This window comes from Maylandia zebra, linkage group LG11 (genome assembly GCF_041146795.1).
Source record: "Maylandia zebra isolate NMK-2024a linkage group LG11, Mzebra_GT3a, whole genome shotgun sequence".
NCBI lineage: Eukaryota > Metazoa > Chordata > Actinopteri > Cichliformes > Cichlidae > Maylandia > Maylandia zebra.
The window spans coordinates 16,502,341-16,529,237 of record NC_135177.1 but is presented as its reverse complement, the minus strand read 5'-3'; the positions used below and the strand labels follow the sequence as shown (position 1 = coordinate 16,529,237).

General features: G+C 40.2%; 1 protein-coding gene across 1 annotated transcript; it reads left to right on the top strand.

The window, feature by feature from the left end:
* The first annotated feature begins 18,271 nt into the window (after nucleotides 1-18,271).
* On the top strand, nucleotides 18,272-25,929 carry prss35 (serine protease 35). Its single transcript, XM_004541647.3, has 2 exons — nucleotides 18,272-18,569; nucleotides 23,473-25,929. The coding sequence occupies exon 2, from the start codon at nucleotides 23,492-23,494 to the stop codon at nucleotides 24,743-24,745; it is 1,254 nt and encodes a 417-aa protein (XP_004541704.1). The 5' UTR covers nucleotides 18,272-18,569; nucleotides 23,473-23,491; the 3' UTR covers nucleotides 24,746-25,929.
* The last annotated feature ends 968 nt before the right edge of the window (nucleotides 25,930-26,897 follow it).

Genomic DNA, 26,897 nt, shown 5'->3' with positions numbered 1-26,897 from the left:
CTCTTTCCCATGGCTTCATGTCATGGCTCATCAACTTGATCCCTCTGTAGTTACTTCAGCTCTGCACATTACCCTTGTTCCCTGTTCCTTATTCGGAATAGGTTTATTTAATATGACTTATATAACCATTTTCCCCCATAATAACTTAATATACTTTATTATGGAAAAATGGTTTTCCTGTCTTCTAGTCTGTAATGAATCACAAATTGAGTGAACTTTACCAGATCTGCACTATAACGTGAGAAAAGTTAGTTTTTCTTTTTTGAAGATGCATTTTTGGCATTTGGCTGAAAGAGGCTGGGGAGAATGACTTGCAGGAAATGGTTTGGGGCACACTCAGACCCAGGCCCCTGCAGCACCCAATAATATATCCCAGCAAGGTTAGGTTTTAACTTAAATGATAGGTACAGTGGATGTACCTGCACATCTGATTTGGCACAGATTTTACACCAGTTGCCCTGATCATTTAAGGCTCTAATGTCAACTTAAGATAATGGAAACTGCAGATTTTGTAGTGCTTTATAACCCCCGAAATGTTTGTCTGCAGTATCCCAAGAATACCTGGGTAGAGTGGTAAAAACTATTGGCTTTCTGCTACATATTCCTCTCATCAGTTGAGTCACATGGTAATTAATCTTAAATCAGTTTCAGCTGCACTCAAAATATGTTCATGATCAGGCTACTGGGGTTCACCTGAGGTCACACAGTGTTGCACAGTGTGTTGCAGGCAGTGTTTTCATCAAATCAATGTCAACTATAAACTTGGACAAACCTGGCTGAGCTCTGTGACACAATGCATTTGTATTTCTCTGTCATTCCATCATTAATTAAGTACTGATAATGAAACAAGCCAAAGAGTTTGAAGAAAAAACAACCTTAACAGAAAGAGTTTAATGCATAGATGCTTAATTAGGACTGTAGGTGTGGCGGATCACACAAATCAGCTTGCATAATGCCACCATCCGTCATCACATTTTAATTTAAATTGCTCCTGTTTGTGTATGATTCCATCACTTGTAGTAAGATATTAATGAAGACAAGATTTTGCGTCATGAGTATTTGAAGACAAATAAGATTCCAGAGGATATAAAATGACCTTTTAAAAAGTGTCTTTGAGTTCAGGTTTTAAATGCCAAATTTGATACTGATAAAACAGAAATATTATTTTTGGCTAAATATAGAAATGCAGAAAAATCAGCTGTGCAGGTGTTGAAAAACCGAAACTGGCGTCATGTCTATCACATGGGTCAGTGCTTGATATTGATCAGTGTCTGCAGCCAAAGTGTTTCCAAACTGATAAAAACCTCCTTTTTTTTTTAAAATCAGACTTACACTCTATGTTTGAGGAGCTAATCTGTTTAGCAAACATCTGCCGTCTGTTTCTGTATCTGGCTGGAAGTTATTTGGAGGGTCAGGCAGGACGCCAGTTGGCAGTGTGAGGCATGAGGAATGCATGAGAGAATATGGGACGTACCAAGAGCCCACCCATTAAAGGTAATCGCAGTGCTGGAACAGCTGGATGTTCTTCAGGAAGTCATCCACCTGGCTGGATGTGTTTATGAATAAACAGAGAAAGAAAGCCTACAATATAATTTTTTCTAATCCAACATCAAAAAGAAATATGTGCTTGTGATGTGCTTTTACACTTTAGTTGTAAACATACACACACTGTAAATGCCTGTGCCAATTTCCTCTGTTTATTTCAATTCTGCCACTTGTAATGGAAGTATATATAATAGCCCAACGTCCTAAAATTACCAAGCAACAAGCGTTAAGGAAGCCATGTGTGGATTAAAGGCTTTTTTTTAAATGGAGGATTGTGTCACTATAGTGTACATCAGTTACACATAGTTAAAAAATAGTGCCAGCCTCCCATTTCATAAAGGATTGTTGGTAGCAAGTTACAGATCCAGTTGTTGATTGAACACATAGACAGTATATAAAAGATAGAAGTACTCACTGTTCTGTCACCCAGTGGTTGGCATGGTTCCGTTACAAAGTCTCAAACTGGGCATCTTGCTGTTTAGCTATGGTGCTGCCATTTTGCTGTTGTTTAAACTGGTCACAAAGAGTGAGATACAGTGTTTGTTTATAGGGTCGCAACCTGTAGGGCCCTAAATCATGGCCTGTATTATCCTCCTTGACCCTACCAGCGAACACAACTTACAAACTCGTGTTGTATTAAGCAAGACTTTGCCACTAGTGAGTGGGGCCACTTAGACGTCTGTACAGTTCTTTTTGAAACCAGAGGACTCGCCCCCTGCTGGTCATTAGAGATAATGCAAATTTATGGTACTTCCGTGTCCGTTTTATATATACAGTCTGTGGTTCACTGTCCTGCCCCTGCTTGCAGGTATTATGAGTTATTAGAGCCAAACTTAATAGAGAGAAGACAAAAGGAAAAAAAAAAACAGAACTCAACAGACAAAGAAAGACTTTTACCCCTTGGTACAAAACTTTTTTTGGTGTTTCTGTACCACAAATAAGGCCTTCTTGAGTTGGACAAGCTAACACTTCACACAGAAGAGAGAGTAAGACAGGATTTTGCGTGTGTGTTGAAGACAGGTTTAATTATTTATTTACATTTTTTAACTTAGCACCCGAGCTTGTGCCTTTGCCTGTCTGATATAACACCGTATAATTCAATACAGTGCACAGCTACTCTTGCAGCTCTACTGGCTTGTTTTTTTTATCCACAAGTATGCATGCACAAATGATTTTCTTTAAACAAATACCCCAAGTAGAAATGCTGTGAATTCTGAGAACATCACAGAAGAATGACTGTTGCTGGAAATTAGCATCCAGCAACAGATGTGGTGAATAAATTTCTTTGAGATCTAACAAAGCTTTTGTTCCACTGGAAAGAAGCTCGTGAGGTTATGCATGCTTTCATTTTTTAGCACTTAATAAATAAATAAATAAATACAGCTGATTTGGATTGGAGTGTCTTCAGCCTAATACCTGTTATAAACCAAAGCATAAGGAAAGACTGCCATTTATTGTTAGGTTAGATGAAAGGCCAAGAGACCACCAAAGCTGGGTGACCACTGACATGTGGATAGATTTTTTTAGTAAAAGTCTATTTAAAGTGTATTTAAAGTCTGCAATGATAAAAGTCTAGAGTCAGCATTACAAATAATGAGATGCCATAAAATGTCATACCAGTCCATCCAATAGATATTGTGATATCTGGAAAGTGTTGGAAATAGCAGCTGACTGGGCAACATGTTGACCAATGATAAGGCTTAAATTGCACCTCGGCTAATGATGCAAGCGTTAGATAAATGGCGGTCAGACAGATCTGTGAGAATGAAAGATTACTTTAAGCACACAGGCTTTGCAGATAATGAAAGACAAAGAATAATGACTGCTTGTGATGTAACATCATAAAAAGTGCTCCTTCCAACAATAACTTGTTACATCATTAACAGAATGATTGTATGCAGTTTACCTTTGATTTCAGTTGCAACACCTTCCAACTCTATGACCCTGCTGTGCCAGCTGTTTTAAGAATATAACCCCTTGTTAAAGCATCTTAATAATGGGCTTGTTTTGAAGAGCTGCCTTAATAGTCACTGTGAAATCATGAAGTGTGCATTATACACAGTAGCCCCTTTTTGTGTGTGTTTTAATTCTAGTTTATCCCTAAGGGACTTTTCTGTGCAGGAAAAGGATAAGACAGCAGACAAAGACAAATACAGTTACTAGCAATCCAATCAGTCAGAAACCCATGGTTTTCTCACTTACCTCCATTAATTCGACTGCACACTGACATCAACACCTGGCCATACTTCCTGCACAGTAGCTGATGGTAAAGCATTCACAGACATGTCCATTAAATGTAATTAGAGGCAGACTCATGGAGTGGGAAAACGATATCTACTTGTCTGCATATACTGTAGAAAAGAGAGCTCAGATCAAGTTTAATCACAGTGTCTGTAAGACTGATCTAACGGGTGGACACCTTTTTAAAGTAGACAATAGAGATACAGATGAGTTCCAAGTCATTTATTTTGAAGGTAAGATCACTTGTAGGATTTCTCCTGGCAGAAAGGTCGTCATAGAAGCGGCAGATATAAAATTTAAATGCTGCAAGTGCCTTTACCAATAAACATGTCGGAGGATTATACAGATCTTATATCAAAGATGATATGAACCACACACACTCTTTCTTTTTCCTTTTTCCCTTTTTTTACCCACTGCCTTCATGGTGGTGAGGAGCTCATGCATATCAGACTCTGCATGTTGACATCGACTGGGTTTGTGGGAGGTAGAGTCTGTGTACATGCCAATCCATTTCCATTTCTATTACTACTCACCTTAAAAAAACTATGTTTTTAAAAAGCCTAAAAAAGGCAGAAGTGTAGTTTTCTCTCAGATTTCCATATGCTGAAGATGATTATTTTTCACCCATGATTATTTTTCTCCTTTTTAAAGAGAAGTGGTAAGAGCAGATCAAATGTGTGTGTCTAACCTAAACTTACCACGCAAGGAGTTTACTTCTGATTGGATCACTTCCAAACTTGTCCCGCCTTTCTACACAGCTTCATTAGGTCTGATTGGATCTCATCTCTCAAGAATATTTTCATAATTTTTTAAAATCTTGTTTTTGTCAACAAAACTGTCAGTACATTTCATTTTAGTTAGGTGTATTAGATTTTTATTGAGCAGCAAAATTCAGTGGGTGTGACCTTTCATGAATCCTTTTAAGAAGAGACTGTGTAAAAATGCTCAAAATTGATATCGATGTTAAAAGACACAACTTCTAAAAATGAGAAATGGATCACTGAACATATTAAAACAAGGGATCGCTTTAGCCAACAGATGAAAAATGCAAAGGTCAAAGTGCAAGGCGACAAGAGAGCTTCAGGTGAAAATGTTAGTCCGTTGTGTGAGGCCTCAAAATCATGTTGACCTTTCTCTCCTCTTTGAATATTTAGAGGCCTGGGCCAATTAACTCTACCTACAATGACCTTTGTGTGGTTTGTTTAACATGAAGAACAACTTTTCCCATAATTAACCGTTCCATAACTCCCAGAAGCCATTCCGCTTTTTTAAAAATGCCAACATTTTAGAGGAAAGTCTGAACAAGAACCACATTTCCTCCTTTGAGGTACGTTTAATAAGCTATAACTGTTGTTGTTTGGACTCTGAACAGAACAGCTCAGAGGCGTCGGGCCTGCTGCGCACCTTCAGCAACAGCAGAGGAAATGGGTGGATGCTTTCAAGGGGTTCCCGAGGGACGCTGCACTTCCAAGTATGCTACATACATACATGACTGCTTTCCTTCGCTTCTACTCCCTCTCCTTTGAGTCCATACATGACCTTCCCCCAATCCCGCAAATCAATGGGCCCTTTCACTGATCACGCTTCATAATGACCCACTGTTTGGTTCCATGGATTTTTGGGGATGTGGAAAAAGAGAGAGCTTTAAGCTGCAGCCTTTCTGTTTTGTATTATTAGAAAGGGCTGAAGGGACATGCATATACTTCAAGAAGGAGTTGATCTTAATACATCATTCCGTTTCAAGTTGGCCCTGAACAGATCCTGAGGAACATATTACTGAGCCTTACAGATAACATACTCTATGAATGTGTCTCAGGATGAATCAATGCTTTCCTGTTTTTTACACTTCCAAATGTCACAACAGGAATCGAGACTGTAACAAAAAATAATTTCCCCCAGGGATCAATAAAGTATTCTGATTCTGATTCTGATTCTGATTCATCAGACCAGAAAACATAAATCCAACATCATCTTCTATTGCCCACTTTTGCTGAGTCTGTGTGAATTGTAGCTTCAGTTTCCTGTTCATAGCTGACGGAAGTGGCACCCAGTGTGGTCTTTTGCTGCAGGGTTGGCATTGTTTGACATCTTACACATTCAGAGGTGACCTTCTACGTACGTATGTTGTAACAAGTGGTTATTTGAGTTATTGCTGTCTCTCTCAGCTCAAAGAAGTCTGGCTATTCTACCCTTACCTCTGGCATCTGCAAGGCATTTTCTCTCAGTGAAACACTGCTCACTGGATATTTTCTGTCCTTTCAGGCTATTCTCTCTAAGCCCTAGAGATGGTTGTGTGATCTGCAGTTTCTGAAGTACTCAGACCAGCCCATTTGCCAAGAACAACCAACCAGATTCACTTATATTACTGTTGTCCTTTATGTTCATGCTCAGTTTAACCTCAAGCAGGTCGCCTTGACCATGTGCATTGAGATGCTGCAATGTGAATGGCTTATTAGATATTTGCATAAAACAAGCAATTGAATAGGTGTACCTAACAAAGTGGCCAATGAGTGTAAATGCTACTTAGCATGCTTGCTATCACCCATATCAGATGCTAATTTGATCACTTGCTACTCCAAATGTTTAATGTCTATAAGAAAACAAACTAAAAAATGTATGGATTTAAAACGACAATTTGATAAATAAAAAATACATAAATTGGAAAGCACACAAATATTACAAACAATAGACAACTCAATGGATACAGTTGCAAATTAGATACAGAGATAAAAATAATAATAATTTTTTATTCACAACATATTGATTTATTAATACCTACATTTCGTTTTAATATCCATTTACATGCATTTTTAAATGCAACATTTAGTTATCTAACAAGTAGGTGACTTGTTCCTTATTTTATTTCCTTTTTTGGATTTTGGCAGGCAGAACTAAGTAGTATTGCACTTTTGCATATGCTTTACTTTTTAAACCCTGTAACGACTTCCTTTTTTTTATAACAGCTTAACCTGATGCTGTGCCTTGTGTGTTTGTTTAAGAAGTTGAAATAAAAATGTCTTGCAGGGTGAGAACATTTTCTGCTGAAAATTTAGATTATTGCATTTTACAATTTCTAACAAACCACTGCTAAACAGAGACTGTTTCTGGCACACTCTGGCTCTCTCTGTGTGTTTCTGTCTGTATGTGTGTGTGTTTGCATGCAGGAACATGTGAATAGGGTTTTGCCTCCTTAATAATGACTTTACTGACTGTGGCAAGGGTGTGGTCTTTGGTTCTGCTGCAATGGAGGGGGGTATGGTAAGCTCATAGGGCTGTGCGGGGAGGACAGAGGGGACAGGTAAGAGGGATTACAACAAATGAACTCTGCCCTTTTTAGTGTCTGGAGTCAGAGTGTGTGTGGTGTGGGAAGGAGCTGGAAAGCTGGCTTCCCAGTTGAACATGTACCGTGCAGAAGCGCTAGGAAACACTGTACTTAAAAATAAAGGCACTCAGATTGACACTCGATTGCTGTGTGGGTCCTGATCATTTCACACTAATAAAACGAGGAGTACTATTGAACTCAGTGTGACTGCAGGATTTAAAACAGGCATGCAGAAGCGAGGCCAATGTTTCTCATAAACAAGTGAACAGAAGCAAATGAAGCTCCAGCTCAAGAGTCAAACTGCTAAATGGGATTGGACAGAATGATCCAAAGATCCATCATGCATTTCAACAAAACCCCCTTTATTCTCCAGGAAAGACAGCAGAGATTAGTGCGTTACACTACTCACACGGTGTGTTTATATAACCTTTTTGTTCCTGCATAATGTCCGAGTCTCCTTCCATCAACATAAAAAATCTTTTCTAATTCCCCTATTTTCTTTCTTACTCTGAAGGTATTTGCATATCATTGCATATTTACAGTAATGTGCAAAAGACTTCAACAACCCCTTCCTTTGAGTTTGTAGAATTCTAACAAGCTTGAAAGTCAATATTTTGTAACATCAGCTTTATTCTTCAACACATATTGAACTGTCTTAGGCAAGCTTTCTTTTAATTTCTTTAAGTAGTCCTCAGAAACATTTCTCAACTTCAAAAGATTACAAGAAAGTCTGACTCCTTGGATGGAAACAAGATCCCGTTTGCACTTTTTATAAAGTGTTTTAAAAAGTGCATATACAGTGACATGGAAATTCTGGGCATCATTGGTTGAGTAAATTTTAAAGAGGGATAAATATAAACATGCATATTTTACTTGACCGTGTAAAGCCAGACTGTGCCTTCTGGGATCATGCGATGTAGGCTTTTGAGTTGTTTTAGGATCATTATGTTGCTGTAAAACCTCTTTTCATTTTTAACCCTCTTTTTTTTTTTTTAATTACATGATATTGGATTACAGAATTGATCCAATTTACTTCTTCTCTTCAAATATCCCGAATTATACTGGCTTCTATAAACCCATCCTCTGCCAAACAGTTAGAAGTGTTCCATAGAAGTTTTCATACCTTTGCTCACCGTAACTAAAAATGTCCTATTCTAACTTCAACAATGAAAAGAACTTTTCAATATACAACTGTCTCTTTAAGATGCAAATGTCTAAGGATACAGGAAAAGCTGTGTACTGGTCACTCTTCCATGAGCATCATATTTGTGCAGGTGTGGCTGCACAGCAGATTAATGCACCATCATTTAAAGGGCTACTAAATCGTCCAGAAGGTGCTTTGCAATCAAAAAGGGGTTTGATTCCCCTTTCTAGAAAATCTACCAAGCTGTTGTCAGGAAAAATTTCCTTGGACTTCCAGATGTTCCTTCATCTTTCCCTGGTAACAGTTATTTCGACTAAAATTGCTTTCCTATCTTCTCATAGCCTTGTCCTGCACTGGTGGCAAAGACTGATTGTCTTCATTTGTGCTAAGCAACTACTCAGAGGAATAACAATGGCTTTTAAAATTTTGAAAAATGACAGTGTTAACACTCTAAACCTTCCCTTTGTGAGAGTCTGTCTTCTTTAAACCTTGCATGCCACAGCAATGTATTCAATGACAAAAAACACTCCAGTTTATTTTAGTTGTTAGGTAGACTTTACCAGCACACTTTCACATCCGAAGCTATGAATGGGTCCTTCTTTGATCAGATCGGTCCTTCTGAATAATAATAGCCCCAATCTGCAACACAAATACCTTTTTCTGCCTGTTTTCTCCTGCCTCTCAAATGTCTCAATCTCTGGCAGTGTGTTGGGAAATGAAAACACCTCCTCAGTCCAAATCTCTTCTCTTAACAAGAGGTCTGTCAGAGATAAACTTCACATCTCGCCTTGTTTGTCTCTGCATGTCTAAACAGCTTCATCCGAGCGGGACGCGTCACAGATCTGTTACCCTCAGCTCAACAACAAGCATGAATTGTTGGTTCCATTTTCCCCCGTGCTGCCAAATAATCTTCACTGGTGATGCACTATAATCTGCAAAATATATGTTTGCTGTCAAGGTTATTGCACAGTGTAGGTGAGTGATTTCAAGCCAACATTTTGTGAAAACTATAAAGCCTAGTCCACGTTTTTCATACACGCTATAACAATAGGAGATAAGGTTTCTGTTTGTATTTGTTTTACTTCCTCTTTGTGAGTTCAGATTTCTCAGCTGTACTCTGTGTATTGACACTGTGGATAAGGACTGAAGTCATTTCTAAAGAAGTTTTCTTAAACTTGCCTGTCTGAAGGGGCTGAAAGTCCATCATCTCTGTGAGGTAACCGTGCAAGAGAGGTCAGTAAAAGCACCGCCCTATTTTTGGTTGCCCTTTTCAAAGGAGACTTGGAACCTTAAATGCGATTCTGTTCATGCTCTTTGGGGCTGACGAACTAACCATGACTGCACAGGAGCACAAATTACAAGATCATCAGTCACAGCTGGAAACCTCAAGTGTCCAAATACTATGCAAAAAGCAAAAGGAGCTCTGTTTCCTACCCTCAGGGCACATTTGATTTTTTTTCAGTGGAGAGGGGATTAAGGACATTCAAATTGGATGTTTCAGGCATGCCATGGACTTTTTTCTTCTTCTTTTTTTCTTTCTGCAGGAACAGATTATGAGCAGTCAGTACAAATGTGAGGCCACACACAGCAACACTCCTGGCACAGATGCTAATGACAAGACTGCAGATCTAAATGTCCTTAATGTCTTTGAGAAAAAAATTAGTGCGGTTTTGTTGTCAATCTGGGAACTGGGCAGACTAACAGAGGCAAAACCAATCTGTCATTCTGAAAAATCACTCAACGCAAACCGGACGAACCAAAAAGAAATGCAATACAAAGATCATTGGCAGCGGTTCTTGTTTTGCCCTGACTTCCTCTCATGCCATCGTCAGGTTGACAGGTTGTGGTTCTTGGTGCAAACAAAACACAGTTTGTCACACAGTCTGGTGCAAACATTCATGTTCTTTGTGATTTGTCTTCTTCTTCTTCTTTACAGCATCCATTACAGCTCACAAAATCAGTACCCTGGCATTAGACCAAGAGTAAAAGAATCGATGATATTTGTGAAAACAATAAAATGAGCAAAGACTTCCAGACTCGCTGAAAAATAGCATTACAAATTCTTTTGTGACAACAATATGAAAGAGTGAGCTGTATAGTATGTGACCTGCCTTCACAAGTTTGCAGTAAAACTGCAGCTGCCTGTTCATTTGCACGATATTTAAAGGAGCACGTGCGACTGCACTGAGCCTTTCAACGTGTACAGTCTGGACTCTGAAAGCGGGCTGACCATTTATCCAAATATTTACTATTAAAAAGGTTATAAACTGAATGGAGATCTAAGAGAGACCTTTGACTAACTGACCTGTTACTATACATGTATACAGTATTAGCGTTTTCATGTGTGTGTGAAAGAGAGAGAGAGGCAGTCAGTCAGGCAGCGAACCCTATCAGATCAATGGTGGTCTGTTTACTCTGCTGCAGTGCTAAAAGGGCGTTCAGTTGTCAAAATAAAAGCTGTGGAAGTGAACTGTGGGTCAGTGAGTTTGTTTATTAGTGTGGTTTACGTGGAGGAGTAGGGCACCTTTAATGTGTGCCGCTATATACAGCAAAAAGGGCAACAAAGTTCTCTGTGAAATATGGAGGAAGCCAATGTGCATCACTCACTGGCAGAAGTACAGACTTTCTTTACTTAAGTAAAAGTGAAAAAGTACAGGCTGGATTAATATAATAATAAAGCAATATTAGTACATGAGTCAGTGGGATTTAGAAGGTGGGGGAACCTAAAGATCTGTCATAGTGGCTCAGCTTAGGGAAAAGAATCACAATTCAGTAACAATAATTTCTAATGGTGACCTGTTGCTCTTTGTGGATTTACACAACTGAATTCAACAAGATGTTATCAAATGCTTCACAAGCTATCTTGGCTTTTTTTTTTCTGTCTCCTACACTGGCACTATACTGTTTATACTATCTTTGTACTCAGCAGTATGGACTTGATATCAATTGGAATTAAGGGACTGAATCTTAGCATCAAGCTGAAATGCAGATTCATTGCTGCTACACCTGATGTAACCTAACTCTGACCATGAGTACCACAGCCACTGTGCAACACAGTGCTTTACTGCAAATCCACCACAGTACTGCAAACTGTGTCTATCCTGGACAAAGCGATATTTTCATTAAACATTTGAATAACACAAAATTAGGTTAGCTTAGTTTGTTTTGCAGGAAGTTTCACAATATGAAAATATCTAATTTATCAAAACACATCATATTCAAATCCAATATGTAATTAAAATGATGACATCACATGTAAACTTTATCAAGTGTCACTGCGCAGTCCTTACCTTTAAATCTAACCTCTCTTCTTCCTCTCTGGTCTTTCTTATCTTTCTCCATCTCCCTCAAAATGAATTTTAAGCTAGCAAACATCAGCAAACACGAACATTTTCCGTGTTTGCTGATGTTTGCTGAGCTGATGGAAAGCCGCATTTGAAAAAACATGACACTTAAAAGAACGTCACTCCCTTTATGCTTCCTCATCTTGGGTAGCACTGGCTAGATTCTAAAGTACCGCAGCCGCAACTTACGGACACCTGCACTGGCTCCTACAATCGGCCCCAATTTTAAACCCGTGGTATAAACGCTATAAATGATACTGTCAAATCTAAAGTAACACGCCTGTTTTAAAAATGTGTGAAAATGTAAGAAGTAAAAGTAAAAAGTTGTCAGAAAAAAGTACAGATACCTGAAAATTCTACTTAAGTATAGTAACAAAGTATTAGTATTTCATTACTTCTCATCTCTGCTCACTGGTTTCTGGAGTCCACATTTTGAATCTTCAGTGTTGGCATTTTGGCCACATCCGCTGTCTTTTCCGGAACCAGAAGATACATATTTAGATGAAAGGGTGAGGTGAGGATTTGTCGGCTAATGCTAGCAAGCTTGGTTAGCAAACTGTATCTATAAACTCTGAGTAAATGCTGCAAAAGTTGTCAATACAAATTGGGTTCAGTTCGGGGCAGCAGTGTAAATATTGACATCAAATTTTGATTCAGTCATTTAGTTTTAGTCAAAATTTAGTCATCAAAATTCTTTTAATTTTAGTCTAGTTTTAGTCAGCTAATCATTATAAGGTTAAAATCTAAAATTGATGCACTCATACAAAGTATGAAAGTTAGTTGTGTTGTTACAGGTGAGAGTTGCTCCACGCGGTTTACAAAGTCTTATTTTCATTGGCATCCATGCAAAATATGTCTACTCTTGTCTTCCTCCCGAGCCTTGATATTTTGTTGCATTTTCTTGAGAAACAGGGAACTACTTGTACTGTTTCCCAAATTATTCAATAAATAAATGATCAAATGTGCGTGTCTCTCCTTACTGACAAGAAATTACTTTTGACTGGAACGCTTCCAAACTCGTCCCGCCTTTCTACACAACTTAATTTGTTCTGATTGGCTCTCGTCTCTTCAGAATATTTTTTATCTCGTTTTTATTCACTGACAAAAGCGTCTCTCATCATACTTTTTAGTTACCATTATCTTGCTGTTGGTTAAAACTATGGCAAAAATTATTATTCAATGAAAAAAACTGGAGGCCAGACAGGGTTATCTAACTTGCATTAACCTGTCAATCAAGACAGCCAAACCTTAAGCTTTAAGACAATGCAAACAGGTGATAGGTCATCCTGCAGATTTTTATGAAGGGCAAAAATAGTTTTATACATCAGACTGCTAATGTTTTCATTTCAACACTGAAGCTTGGTATGTTAACATGGGAGTCTATGAGGATTTACCCAATTTTGGATCCAGCCTCAAGTGGCCACTGGAGGAACTGCAGTTTCCAGCATTTCAAGCTTTCAGACTGCTTTGTTTGGACAGGAAACAAATCTTTGTGCTGCTTTTGTTTTATCTCTTCAAGACAATAAGTCACTAAGAGCAGGAAATCACTGGCAGTCTCTTAAATTACTGTGTATGAATAAAGGTAAATATTTGCTCAGGGATCAAAGTCAATAAGAAGGAATGTCTCCACAAAACTTTGTGTACAACTTTAAGAACCGCACCCATATACTGGTTTACTGCTGCAGAGGTTTGTAATGTCTGATCCTGAGCGCTCAGGCACACCACTAAGAACCCATCTAGTAGTCCAAGTGCAAAGAGAGTACTTCCTGTCAGGGTGTGACACACAACACAAAAGAACCTCTGTCCCCACAGTGCAGCCCTGACCAGGAATATCACTCCCTGCTTTTCTGTTTGGAAGATACAGAACAGGGTACATAAAGCTCTAACTCTCTCTCTGTGTGTGTGAGTGTTTTTCCTTGATCTTCTTTGACCTTTGACCTTGACTTTTACTGAAAACAGGAACATTTTCTGTGTGTCTTTGTCTTCCTGTGTTCAGATTACAATAACAGCGGTCCCAGTTTGTTATGGTGTTGAGCGGCCTCCCAAATACACAATTATAATTATGCAAGATGCAGTTCTACAAACAGATTTGTTCTTAAGTGGCACCTAGGAGGAGTTCTTTAGAAACTGTGGCTTTCACTAGCTTTTCTGCTGCTAACATAATCCACAAGCAAATTCATGAACAGATAGGTTTCATTTTGTGGTGCAAAGGGCACAGCGCTCTAATTTGCTGTAAACTCCAATATTCTGTAGTCAGATATGAAAACCTGGTCCGGCTGTCTTAGCTAATTATAGGCCAATTTCCAACCTTCCACTTATTTCAAAAACTCTTGAAAGAGCTGTTTTAAAACAGCTGAATGATCATGTGTAGATGAATTGCCTACTTGATGTGTTTCAATACGGTTTCATCATAGCACAGAAACAGCATTGGTAAAGCTTAGGAATAACCTTCCTATGGCCTCTGATGGTAGACTCATCTGTGTGCTTGTCCTGTTGAATCTCATTGCAGTATTCAGTGCTGCCGATCATATTACTGCAGAGAGCAGAACACACTGTTACTATCAAAGGAAATGCAGTGCAATTCTTTGAATCATACCTATCTGATAGACTCCAGTTTGTTCATGTAAATGATGCGTCTTCTTCACACATGAAAGTTGGTCAGAGAGTACCACAGGGCTCTGTGCTAGGTCAAGCACTTTTTACTTAATATATGCTTTCCTTAGGCAATCTCAAAAGAAAAAACTACATAAATAATGAGGCTCCATCTTATCTTAAAGACCTTATAGTACTGTGTGAGCCCAATAGAGCACATCACTCTCAGTCTGCAGGCTTACTTGTGGCTCCTAGGGTATTTAAAAGTAGCAGAGTCTTCTGTTATCAAACGTCTCTACTGTGGAACCAGCTCCCAGTTTGGATTCTACAGAGAGAAAGCCTCTTTACTTTTAAGATTAGGCTTAAAACTTTCTTTTTTGATAAAGCTTATAGTTAGAGCTGGATCAGGTGACCTCAAACCATCCCTTAGTTACACTGCTATTGGCTCAGACTGCTGCGTGACTTCACGTGGATGCACTGTCAGGCACTGAGCACTTAGTCTCCACTCACCTCTTTTCACTCCCACATGTTTATACACCATTGCAGCATGTCATTATATTTGTCCTTTCTCTCCTTTAGTCTGTGTTTTGACCTTTCTCCCTCTTCATTTTTTTCCTTTTCTTTTCTCTTCTTGTCTTTCCCCTCAACCCCCAACCAGCCTGAGCAGACGAGCCTCGTTCTTCCTGCTAAAAGGGAGTTTTGCCTTCCCACCATCACAAAGCGCTTGCTTATAGGGGGTTGTTTGATTCTTGGGATTTTTCTCCAGAATACAGTAGGGTGTTTACCTCACAATATAAAGCACCCTGAGGTGACTGTTTTTCTAATTTGCAGCTATATAAATAAACCTGAATTGAATCATCAGTCTGAGAGAAGCAGTTCATTACAAGTTTGTCCAGTTTGACGAAGTGGGGCCACTTACATGAACAAGCCTCATAAGGGAAAAAAAAGAAGCATTATAGTTTAACATTTGCACCTGTACTAACATCTGCCTCATGCAAGCAAGGATGGTTGTTTGAAATATGAGTTGAGCAAATATTTGTGCAGTGTGCACACTTTGCTATTGTAAGCCCACATTTACATCACATCTGATACCGAAAAGCATTTTGCCATAGCTGAACTTTACTTCCACAACACCCAGTGGAAACTGCTGCCAGCCACTTTTAGTTACTAAAGAGTCAACCACATTTCACCTTGACCATTCAACCAGACTCTGTGTGGACTGACACATAAATATTTGCCTGTGACTAATTTTTAGAAACAGTTTGTGTTGAGATGCACTTTGGGGCAGGTCGGTGGGTGAGAGTGCAAAGTCACTTTTCTGACCATTCAACCTTTGAGCCTTCTGACAGCCTGTCACGTTTTAAGTGTATGCTGTGTTGCAGATGATCAGTTTGGGGTTCAAAATTCCTGTGTTTCATGTATTTCACATTTATTAACTATACCTTGTCTTATCCTGGACAGGGTAGTGAGGGGCTGGAGCCTATCCAAGCTGACAATGGATAAAATCCTGAGCAGGGTGCCCGGCCAGAAATCAGACCATGATCAAACTCTAAACCCATTTAGAATCACTTAACGTGCACGTCTTTGGTATGTGAGACGATGCTGAGAAAACTGACACTCAGAGGCATCGGCTGCACAGCCATGCAGTCCCATTGCATCGGTCTTACTCTCTTTTTATAATACAAATTTTCAATTTGTAGGCTGATTAAAGCAGATTAAAGGATGCAAATGTGAACAAATAAAATTTTCCATCCATTCATTCATCCACCACTTGCCAAACCAGGGTCACCGGGAACACCCTTGATAAGGTTAAAATAGAGAGAGACACAGAATAACCAACAACATACAAGATTTATAGAAACTGACAGTATCCTTCATGAGCACAAGAATTCTCTGATTCATTTTTTTTTGTACTATTTTTTTCTCAAAATCCAAATTCTTCCTTTTTTCATGTCTCATTTTACTGCTCCTCCCAGCTAATTACCAAAATGATTTACATACTGTGGCTTCAGTGATCTGAGAGAGATGATGAGCGGTAACCCAACTTAACCGTTAAAAAAAAAGTTCCTCTTGAGTGATGTCACATGCACTATGTTTTTCCACTGTCTGTGCAGCCTTCTGCTTAACTTAATATGCTGGGCGTGAGCATGACTATGCAAAATCATTGTGGAACTGTAGGAGTCACTGGCCAGTGGATCAATCTCTTCTCGGTTCCAAAAAGAGAGACCACATCACTCCGGTCCTCTGCTCTCTCCACTGGCTCCCAGTTGCTTTTAGGATTGATTTTAAAATTTTACTGCTGGTTTTTAAGGTTCTTAACGGTACTGCACCTCCTTACCTGGCAGAGCTTCTTAGCATTTACCGCCCCAGGAGATCTTTGAGGTCAGCAGACCTGATGCTTTTAGATGTTCCCAGGTACAGACTAAAGACTAGGGGAGAGAGGGCTTTTGCTGTGGCTGCACCCAGACTGTGGAACAGTTTACCTCCTCACATCAGATTCTCCACAAGCCTTGGAACTTTTAAAACTGCTCTTAAAACTCACCTCTTCTCATTGGCTTTTAGCAAGGTTTAACTTATTGTTTTAATTTATTGTTTTATCAGTGAGGTGTTTTATGTACTTGTGTTTTATTGTATTTTTATATTTGTATTTTATTGTACAGCACTTTGGTCAGCCTCGGTTGTTTTTAAATGTGCTTTATAAATAAACTTGACTTGACTTGACTTGACTTGACTTCTCTCAAAATGTAGCTACGGAGTCTGAAAGAGAAGTGAGGACCACACCCAGATACCACGGGCATGGTTAATACAACTATTGCTGTGCATCCTGCTTGGAAAACATAAGGCTTTGTAGTTGTACACACGTGTGTGATCACCACCACCAGAGACAAACACCCATCATGATCATTAACATTGTCAGGTGTTGTGGGCCACCCAAGTCTCCTCTGCTTCCAGTTTCAGGAGCAGGTGTAATTCTATAACCAGTAGAAGAAGACTGAAAGCTCCTGCTGTACATCAGAGTGAGTGACAGCGGAGCTTACTCAAAGATCACTCTCTGTCCCTAATGGCATGCTGCACTCCCTGCACTCCCTCCTGAGCCACATGCGTATCATCACTCTCCCCTCCAATCCGTCCTCTTTCTCTCTCTCCCTCTCATTACACACATATTTTTCTTGGCTCATTGAGACTTCAACCATATAGTCACAGTGGCGTTGAGACCTCCTCTCATTTTGTCCCGTTTGGTTTCCAGATTGTATAATGCAAAGACTAAACAAGCAGAGTTATTTGAGTGGGTTGCTGCATAATGAAGGCAGCAGACGAGCCTGCCAAATCAACCAGCAGAGTGAGGTCGTCAGCATCCATATTTACCAAAGTACCTCATGAATTACATGGAAGAAAAAGCATGGACGAAATATAGAAGTAAAGTGTCAAGCTTTATGGCTTCCTGCACACATATGTGTATCTTTTTGTGTACTTAAACGTAAATAAATGGAGTCACTGATAGATAATAAGAGTCCCATACCTGAGTTGGAACCTCAAATCTCAAAGATTAGATGCTTAGAGGACAGAATTAACTTAAATATAAGTAACAGATGGACCTTTTAAGGGGTAACAAATCTATCCAGCTCTGTTCAGTTTAATTTATATAGTCACAACAACAGTGGCCTCACTAAATCAAAAGGTGTGGAATTTGATTTGAAGGGTCAAAAAGTATAAAACTATATCGGTAATCGGTGAATATGTTTGATATATTAAGGTGAAGAAGGAAAAAAACATGTTAATAGCAGCTGCTTATGATATTTTTGTGGCGTTTACACCTCACGCTGTAGAATAAGAGCGCTGCAGATGTGGAGACTCACACGCACCACAACAGAAACGCCCCACACTCTGTAGCGACCGCTTGAATTAATTCCTCCACAGTTCTACAGACTGAGGTGCGTTTCATTTTTATTTTTCCCCTCCTCCACCTCCTCCACGCAGACCGGGTTTGCTGGTGAATAGACCACTGACACTCCCGATTCAGCCTTTTAGTTAGATCGCAAGGTCTGGTCCCACCCATATGTGAACAGCTTTTGTCACAAGTGAAAAAAAAAGAAGTCCCTTTCACATTTTCCCCCCTTGCCTCCCTTCCTCCCTCCTCAGTCCTCCCTTCCCACCTCCTTCCCTCCCTCCCTCCTCAGCATCAAGTGCAGTGTGAGCGGAGCGACTTGTCTCTCAGCCTCTTTGAAGGAGCAATGAGGAGAAGGCAGCCATCGCCCTGCTGATAGCAGAAGGTCTGGGATGCAGTGAAGTCCCGTTTGTTTTCCAGTTCATTTGTGTAGGTCCTGGGAAAACAAACAATAACGTTGCGGATTTGGCAGATCCATCAATCGAATGCGAGCAGGTAGGAAGCGCTATTGTGCACACTTACCCATTATTATTGTGTCCCGATGGGGAACGCGGGGAATGACTGACTTTATTCAGTCTCTTTCTTTCTTTCTTTCTTTCTTTCTTTCTTTCTTTCTTTCTTTCTTTCTTTCTTTCTTTCTTTAAAACTTATTTACATTTTTAATAGATTTTCTTTTCGTTTTACTCCGACCTGTTGATGTTTTAAAAGTTGATTTAATTGGATTAGAGTGCAAACACAAACACACACACGGGCTTCAGTAATTTTGAGTATAATTACTATTGTTGTGCGATGTTATTCCCTTAGGGCACACTGAAATACTTTCAGTGCATTCTTAAATAGACACGTTGTCAATTTACTCTCCACGTACAGGTGATGCAGATGTGGAATTACTGAATATGTGCTAAATATGGGATTTAATTGTAGATTTATTTACATTTTAGTGTTGCCAATGAAAACACACGCCTCACATTTTTACTTTGATATTTTTAATCAACGTAAAAATGTCAGATTTTTGTCAGATTTCTGAATCTTTTATCTCTTTACCACCTGACTGACAGAAGTGGATCTAATATTAAGAAAAAAGGCTTCAGTGAATGCTAACGCTTACTGATTTCATTATACACCATTGTGCCACAGCGCCACCCCTTGGTGACGTTTATCTCCCGGGCGCCCCCGATACTTTCCTGTGACTTCTTCCATGGAGGGAGGAAGAGGGCACAGCCTGAAATGAGGGCCTTCTGCTAAGACCGAGAGCCACCATGGCAGCATATCAGTTTCCACTCTCTGTCGAATAATTGCAGGCTTTCTCCTAGATTGTGTGTTTGTGTCTGAGTCTGGCAGCAAGAGTGTGAAGTTAAACACAAAACTAAACGTCATTTTTGTCTTCTCATTTATTGAGAGAGTTTTACAGCTCTTGTGGGCTTGTAGTTTATTGCTGTCTGTTGTAGGGTGGCTAAATGATGGCCAATGGGTAAGTTTTATTAGAAGATTTATGGTAAGCTGAAGCCAAAAAGTCCCAACTACAGTTATACTTACTTGAAGGACAGTGTGCTTAATGACAAGTTTATCAGCTGGAGGGTTGACTCCTTGACCAGTGAGGTTCTCTGTCTCAGCTGAGTCTCCTGGGAACTGTACCAAACCAGGCAGCATGCCTTTTTCACAACACATCAGCATCTAATTGAAAGGCAGTGTGTCTTTGGAACCCCCCACCTCCCTTGCCCCATCTTAAAGGTTTGTGTTCCAGCTGGTCTGTCATACTCAGTTTCAACCCTGTATATTTTCACCCCTGACTTCTGTTTAAAATTAACTTTTGGATTTGCACTTTTGTGCCAAATCATTCTCTCTCCTTGCATACGTGTGACTTCATCGCCACAGCCACGCTGACGAAACTGCTCTGCAGTGAAGTGACGGTCTGCTGAATCTATTAAAACGCACACAAATTGTAATTTTCTTTTTAGGTTTATCAGGGCTGTTGGCAACGTCACAGTCGTACAGTAGAAGCACGAGCCAGCAGGCTGTGTGCAGACTGCACAGTCTCAGTGTTTGATGTCATTCGTGTGCATGCAAAGAGTCGAGTGCAGCTAAGGAAACCAGATACTGTCATTACAGAAAGAGAAGGTTAACCATTGTGGCGAACCTCCAAGCCAATGTCTCAGCCCATTCGGAGGATCAGGGTTCATCTTATCCTTTTCTCTCCCCGCAGCCTCCAGCAAGATTCAGAGGATATAAATCTTTCAACCACACAGCTAATGTAACAGCTCCAGAGACATGTCTGAGGAGCACAAGACTACTTTAAACTGAGTGCCATTGCTTCTAATAAAAATAAAACTGCACCAATTTGCAACCATTTTTGGCAAGCATTTAAATACATAAGTGTGATGTGCTGTCACACTGCTGTACAGCCAACTGTAGTGCTGCAGAACTGCAAGTCTGTTGGACATCTCTAATGTTTTGGGCTATATTGCCTCCCTGTGGCTGTATTGGGACTGTGCATATTGTGATCCAGGGGTCTTAACATTGGACCTTTTCATTCCAGGGAAATCAGAGTGTTCCTATATTCTGAACATACTTAATTATTAGTGTCTGGGGAAAAAAATCCCTGGCAAACAGTACAAAAGGTGTTGAAACATTTCACTTCAAAACCACAAACATGAACCTTGGGGTGACCAAAGTTATTGTGGTTCATAATTTGGGGAACCACCAACTTTAAATTGTTATGCTAATTCATGTTGTGGATGTTTAGATATTACAATTAATAAATGGGAAATTTTGACAGTTTGTAGTCCTACATGAAAAGCCAAGGCATTGCCAGTGTCATTATGGTTAAGCATCTGGGAACCATGGATCTCTGCACTAATATTTATGGGAAACCATCCAATAGGTTTCAGCCTTCTTAAGTTGAAGCTCAGGACGACTAGCAGGGAATCGCTAGTCAGTGGAATATGTCCTCCATGCACTACAATGGCATGTAAAAAAAATTGCATGGCAAATGATCTCGTAATATTGAGGTGTTTTAGTCTGAACCAACCAAAATTCATTCTGTCCAATAGTTCTCAGAGGAACAACCTGTTGGCTACAGCTAGAGGATTATTATGATTTGTCATATCAGGATGACTAATGGTCTCTTTTTTTTTTTTTTTTAGCGTGTCCATGTCGTGAATGTTTATATACACTCAACAAAAATATAAACGCAACACCTTTGTTACTGCTCCCATTCCCCATGGGATGGACGTAGAGACCTAAAATTCATTCCAGATACACAATATAACCATCCCTCCCAAACCGTGGTCACAAATCAGTCCAAATGTGTGGTAGTGGGCACATCTGCTATATTGAGATAATCCATCCCACCTCACAGGTGTGCCACATCAGGATGCTGATCTGACATCATGAGTAGTGCACAGGTGTACCTCAGACTGCCCACAACAAAAGGCCACCCTGGAATGTGCAGTTTTGTCTCACAGCAAAATGCCACAGATGCCACAAGCAATGAGGGAGCGTGCAATTGGCATGCTGACAGCAGGAATGTCAACCAGATCTGTCGCCCGTGCATTGAATGTTCATTTCTCAACCATAAGCCGTCTCCACAGGCGTTTCAGAGAATATGGCAGCACATCCAACCGGCCTCACAACCGCAGACCTCGTGTAACCACACCAGCCCAGGACCTCCACATCCAGCAGGTTCACCTCCAAGATCGTCTGAGACCAGCCACCCAGACAGCTGCTGGAACAATTGGTTTGCACAACCAAACAATTTCTGCACAAACTGTCAGAAACCGTCTCAGGGACGCTCAACTGCATGCCCGTCGTCCTCATCGGGGTCTTGACCTGACTCCAGCTCGTCGCCGTAACAGACTTGTGTGGGCAAGTGCTCACATTCGATGGCGTCTGGCACGTTGGAGAGGTGTGCGCTTCACGGATGAATCATGGTTCACATTGTTCAGGGCAGATGGCAGCTGAGAATGTCCCAGTTCTTGCATGGCCAGCATACTCACCGGACATGTCACCCATTGAGCATGTTCGGGATGTGCTTGACCGGCGTATACGACAGCGTGTACCAGTTCCCACGAATATCCAACAACCTCGCACAGCCATTGAAGTGGAGTGGACCAACATTCCACAGGCCACAATTGACAATCTGATAGACTCCATGCGACGATGTGTTGCACTGCATGAGGCAAATGGTGGTCACACCAGATACTGACCGGTTCTGGGTCCCCAGACCCCCAATAGCGCAAGAAACTGCACATTCCAGGGTGGCCTTTTGTTGTGGGCAGTCTGAGGTACACCTGTGCACTACTCATGATGTCAGATCAGCATCCTGATGTGGCACACCTGTGAGGTGGGATGGATTATCTCAATATGGCAGATGTGCCCACTACCACACATTTGGACTGATTTGTGACCACTGTTTGGGAGGGATGGTTATATTGTGTATCTGGAATGAATTTTAGGTCTCTACGTCCATCCCATGGGGAATGGGAGCAGTAACAAAGGTGTTGCGTTTATATTTTTGTTGAGTGTATTTCAGGAAAAGGGGGAAATGTTGACAAATTTGTGGTCCCACATGAAAAGCTTGTCATTGCAAGAATCTTTATGGTTCACCCTCTGGGGAACACAGATGACTAAAGATTACACCAACCTTAACCTCCTAAGACCCGAACTCTTACATGGCATGCATTTTTTAATTTCCCTTTGATATTTGGGCTGATTGGGACCTGATGAATATAAAAACAAAGAATTACCAGATTTTTTTTGGTCTAATTTTTGTTTTTGAGAAAAATGAGAGCCACATATGAGGATATTCATTTGAAATTTCGATAGAACAGTTGCAATATAATGTCCTCGTAAGTGGATATCAGGCCCTTGTTGAGCAAGATTTAGTATTTTGGTCTAAATGACCCAAAATGTAATGTCCACATATGTGGACGCCAGGTCCTAGGAGGCTAAGTGTCACCCTCACGATGGTGTGAGTGTCTGCTAGAGAAAAACTAAGAGAGTCACCATAGTCAGCAGTGTACATCCTGTTGGGACCACGAATATGTGCAGAGAGTTTTATGGCAATTGTTCTTTTGGTGTTTTGATGTTAGCGAAGGATTAAATGGGCAAGATTTATGGGAATCCATCCAACAGTTCACGCTTGTGGTAATGCTAGCAGGTGACAAAGGAAAAGGCAGGATGTCATCAAAGTCAGTAGGATATATCCTCTATGCCATAAATATATTTATGCCATAAATATATGGCAAATGATGTACTGATGTTGAGCTATTTTAGCATAGAGTTTTAAGAGTGGAGTGAGCAACCATCAATGCTACAATTAGTATCATGTGTGGCTAAAGAAAGTATAATAATAATAATAATAATAATAATAATTCCCTCATATGTTCTTATTTTTCAGAGCCAGGCCCAACTTAACAATGGGCCACATACCCTTCTGTGTCCTGGTCCCAGTGACAGTGCTGGCTGTGGTGGCTGTAGCTGCTGTAGATGATGAGTACACCTGGCCGCAGTGGAAAGTTCCTCTGGTGAGGAAAAGACGTACTGTGCCTCTCAGCAGCCCAAGCTTCTCAGCTCATCCACAGCCAGAGCTAAGTGGGACTTGTGGGATCGAGTGCCAGCGTCGCCTTCCTTCACCTTCCCTGGAAGACTTGGAGCAGTTCTTGTCTTACGAGACAGTCTACGAAAATGGCACACGCACGTTTACTTCCATTTCTGTGCAGGGTCTCAACGAGATGACTGCATGGTCCAGAAATGCCTCGTCTAGCTCTCGCCACAAACGAGAGGTGTATGGCACAGATACCCGCTTCACCATCGCTGATAAGCAGTTCTCTACCAAATATCCGTTTTCCAGCTCTGTGAAGGTGTCCACAGGCTGTTCTGGGGTTCTGGTATCCCCTAAACATGTGCTGACTGCTGCCCACTGCATCCATGATGGAAAGGATTATCTAGATGGAGTGCAGAAACTACGTGTCGGGATTCTGAAGGAGAAATCCAGGCGAGGGAAAGGAGGCAGAGAGAGAGGAGGACGACGAAAAGGTAGAAGAAGAAAGGGAGACACAGCTCAAGAAGACGGACAGGAAAAGGATGAGAATGGCGGTAAAGGGAGGGGAAAAGGGAAAAGTAGGAAGAACCGGAATAGGCGAAGCGTGGAATCTGAGAAACCATCATTTAGGTGGACAAGAGTCAAAAAGACCCAGGTTCCTAAGGGTTGGTTCAAAGGCGTGTCAGGTGGACTGGCTGCGGATTACGACTATGCTGTTCTGGAGCTGAAGAAATCCTCAAAAGTCAAGCACATGGATCTGGGTGTGATCTCCTCAGTCAAGAAGCTTCCTGCTGGGAGGATCCACTTCTCCGGCTTCGATGATGACCGACCTGGTAACTTGGTGTACCGGTTCTGCTCCGTGTCTGAGGAATCCAGTGATTTGTTGTACCAATACTGCGATGCCAAACCTGGCTCCAGTGGCTCTGGGGTCTACATCCGCCTCAAAGAACCAGGCAAGAAGAAGTGGAAGAGAAAGATCATTGGAGTCTTCTCCGGTCACCAGTGGGTGGATGTTAATGGGGACGGGACGCAGCAGGATTACAACGTGGCAGTGAGGATAACACCCCTGAAATATGCTCAGATCTGCAACTGGGTCCATGGGGACTCAAGCGCGTGCCAGGTAGCCTAAAAAACACAGGATCCCCCCAACCTCTACACACTCCTCGTTTTTAATCATCAATCAGGGGCCCAACAACTGCCTTCCTGTGACCTCCTGTGCCTCCCAGTGGCTCCTGCTACACTGGTCCACACACACACACACACACACACACACACACACACACACACACACACACACACACACACACACACACACACACACACAGCCATTCAGACTCTGTGTTGACAAGAGAAACTCGTCAGCGCATCAGAACTGTGGCTCTTCAGCTTTTCTAATTTATTTGCTAAAAAGAAAAAAAAACAACTGAGAAAAATCATATATATTATATGTATTTTTCAGATCATTCTGATCTGCTGTTTCTAATTTGACCTTTTTTTTTTTAAAGATATGACCTCTTTGGAAGGTTGAAAAGTGTGTATATTATATTATCCCTGGTACATTTATTCCCTGTATGAAAAGACTGCACTACAAGTCTTCTCCACTAGTGCGCATCAAGTTTGACAAAAGACCCAGGAAAAATTATTGTAACTCTTGTTTCGCAATTGAACTATATGGAGATATGGAAATAACTTTTTTATAAACATTTTTAATTGAACATGTTCCACTGTGTGTATCTATCTTGTTTTTTTGTTTTGTTTTTTCAAACTACCTTTTGAAGACAAATCGTCTGTCTAAATAGAGAAAGGGTCCTTATAGAAAATAGTTTTTTTTTTCTCTGTGAGTCTTGCAATCTTTTTCTCTGTTCTTGCAACACAGTGAAATGTCGTTTCATTATTGTGAACATAACTGTGTTGGTGCTTATCCAGAAGATGTGGTGCTAATTTATGAAAAAGTAGAAGGCTTTTAAAAGATGTTTTGTTAGCCACATACTGTAACTATATATTTAATGTGAGGCTACAGATTTGGGTTGCATTAAGATGGATCCGAACAATCCAACAATTTACTTGAGCTGCATATATTTTTCCAAATCTAAAGGATATTGGATTTGCTATAATGCTATAATATTGTTGTGTAATGGAAGGTTTTAAATGTGGATTTCTTGGGGGGGGGGGGGGGGGGGGGGGATTTTTTTTTTTTTAGATTTTCATGTTGCTTATATTCAAAAAAGTTCATGAGTATCCTTTTGAAGACCAAATACCTGACATTAAAGATGCAGATTGAAAACTACCAAACATTAAATCAAGTTTACTACCTGTGTGTATATGTGTGTTTTCAATTACGTACATTCAACCACAGCGATCTATAAAATATCTAAACCATTAAACAACACCGCCGGCTTTGAAACCCGCAGCTAGTGATGACATATTTAACCAAGTATAATGTAAAATCAAACTTTAAAAGTGCTTTCATCTTTTAAATTAAGAAAACCGATCAGTTGCACACAGTTTATTGGATGTTTAATCCATAAAATTTAAATTAAATTACGAAAAACTTCTCCAGAGTAGCTTCATATCAACTGTGAAGTATAGCTTTGGAAATGTGATAGTTTGATGCGACCGTGCAGCTTGATATCATTGATTAAGCTCTGAATTCTGCTTCATATGAACCTTTAAACAGGATTACAACCTTAAGCACTTTAGCAAATCTACTGAGACAATAAAAAAGAAGAAACAGAGTGTTATGGGATCAAGATTATAAGCCCAGATGTGAATCACTCTAGTGAGATTTAAAAACTGGCAGCACATGCAAAAAAGTTATTTTTTTCATGGAAGAACAGGGATGAAGAAAATTCTCTCAGATGTATGGGGTTGCACTGGCTTCTCCAGTCAAAGGTAAACTTAGTTTATCCACAGACTAATGTGGAGAACCTTACAGATTAATAGGTTTTTATTGCGTAAATGATTGAAAAAGCTGAAATTTTTTAAACTGAAAATGACACATTTCACATTGGATCTGTTTTCTTGTTTAAAAAACTTGCAGAAAAGTATTCAATTAAATTTGGACACTGTGGAGTTTAGGTTCTGAATGAGTAAAGGAAAATTTTTTTTTTATCAACATATGGCTTAGAGAAATAAAGTTAAATTAAAAAAAGACAAAACAATTGAGCAAAAAACAAAAACAAAAAACAGCACAAAAAATGACTTGCTGATATCACTCCATTTCATTCAAATATGGTCACTTCTGGCTAAGACATAAGACAAAAATGCCAGCAAACAAAATA

What these genes read in the sequence shown, in the direction of transcription:
- prss35 (XM_004541647.3), top strand. Translation starts at nt 23,492, where the DNA reads ATGGGCCACATACCCTTCTGTGTCCTGGTCCCAGTGACAGTGCTGGCT.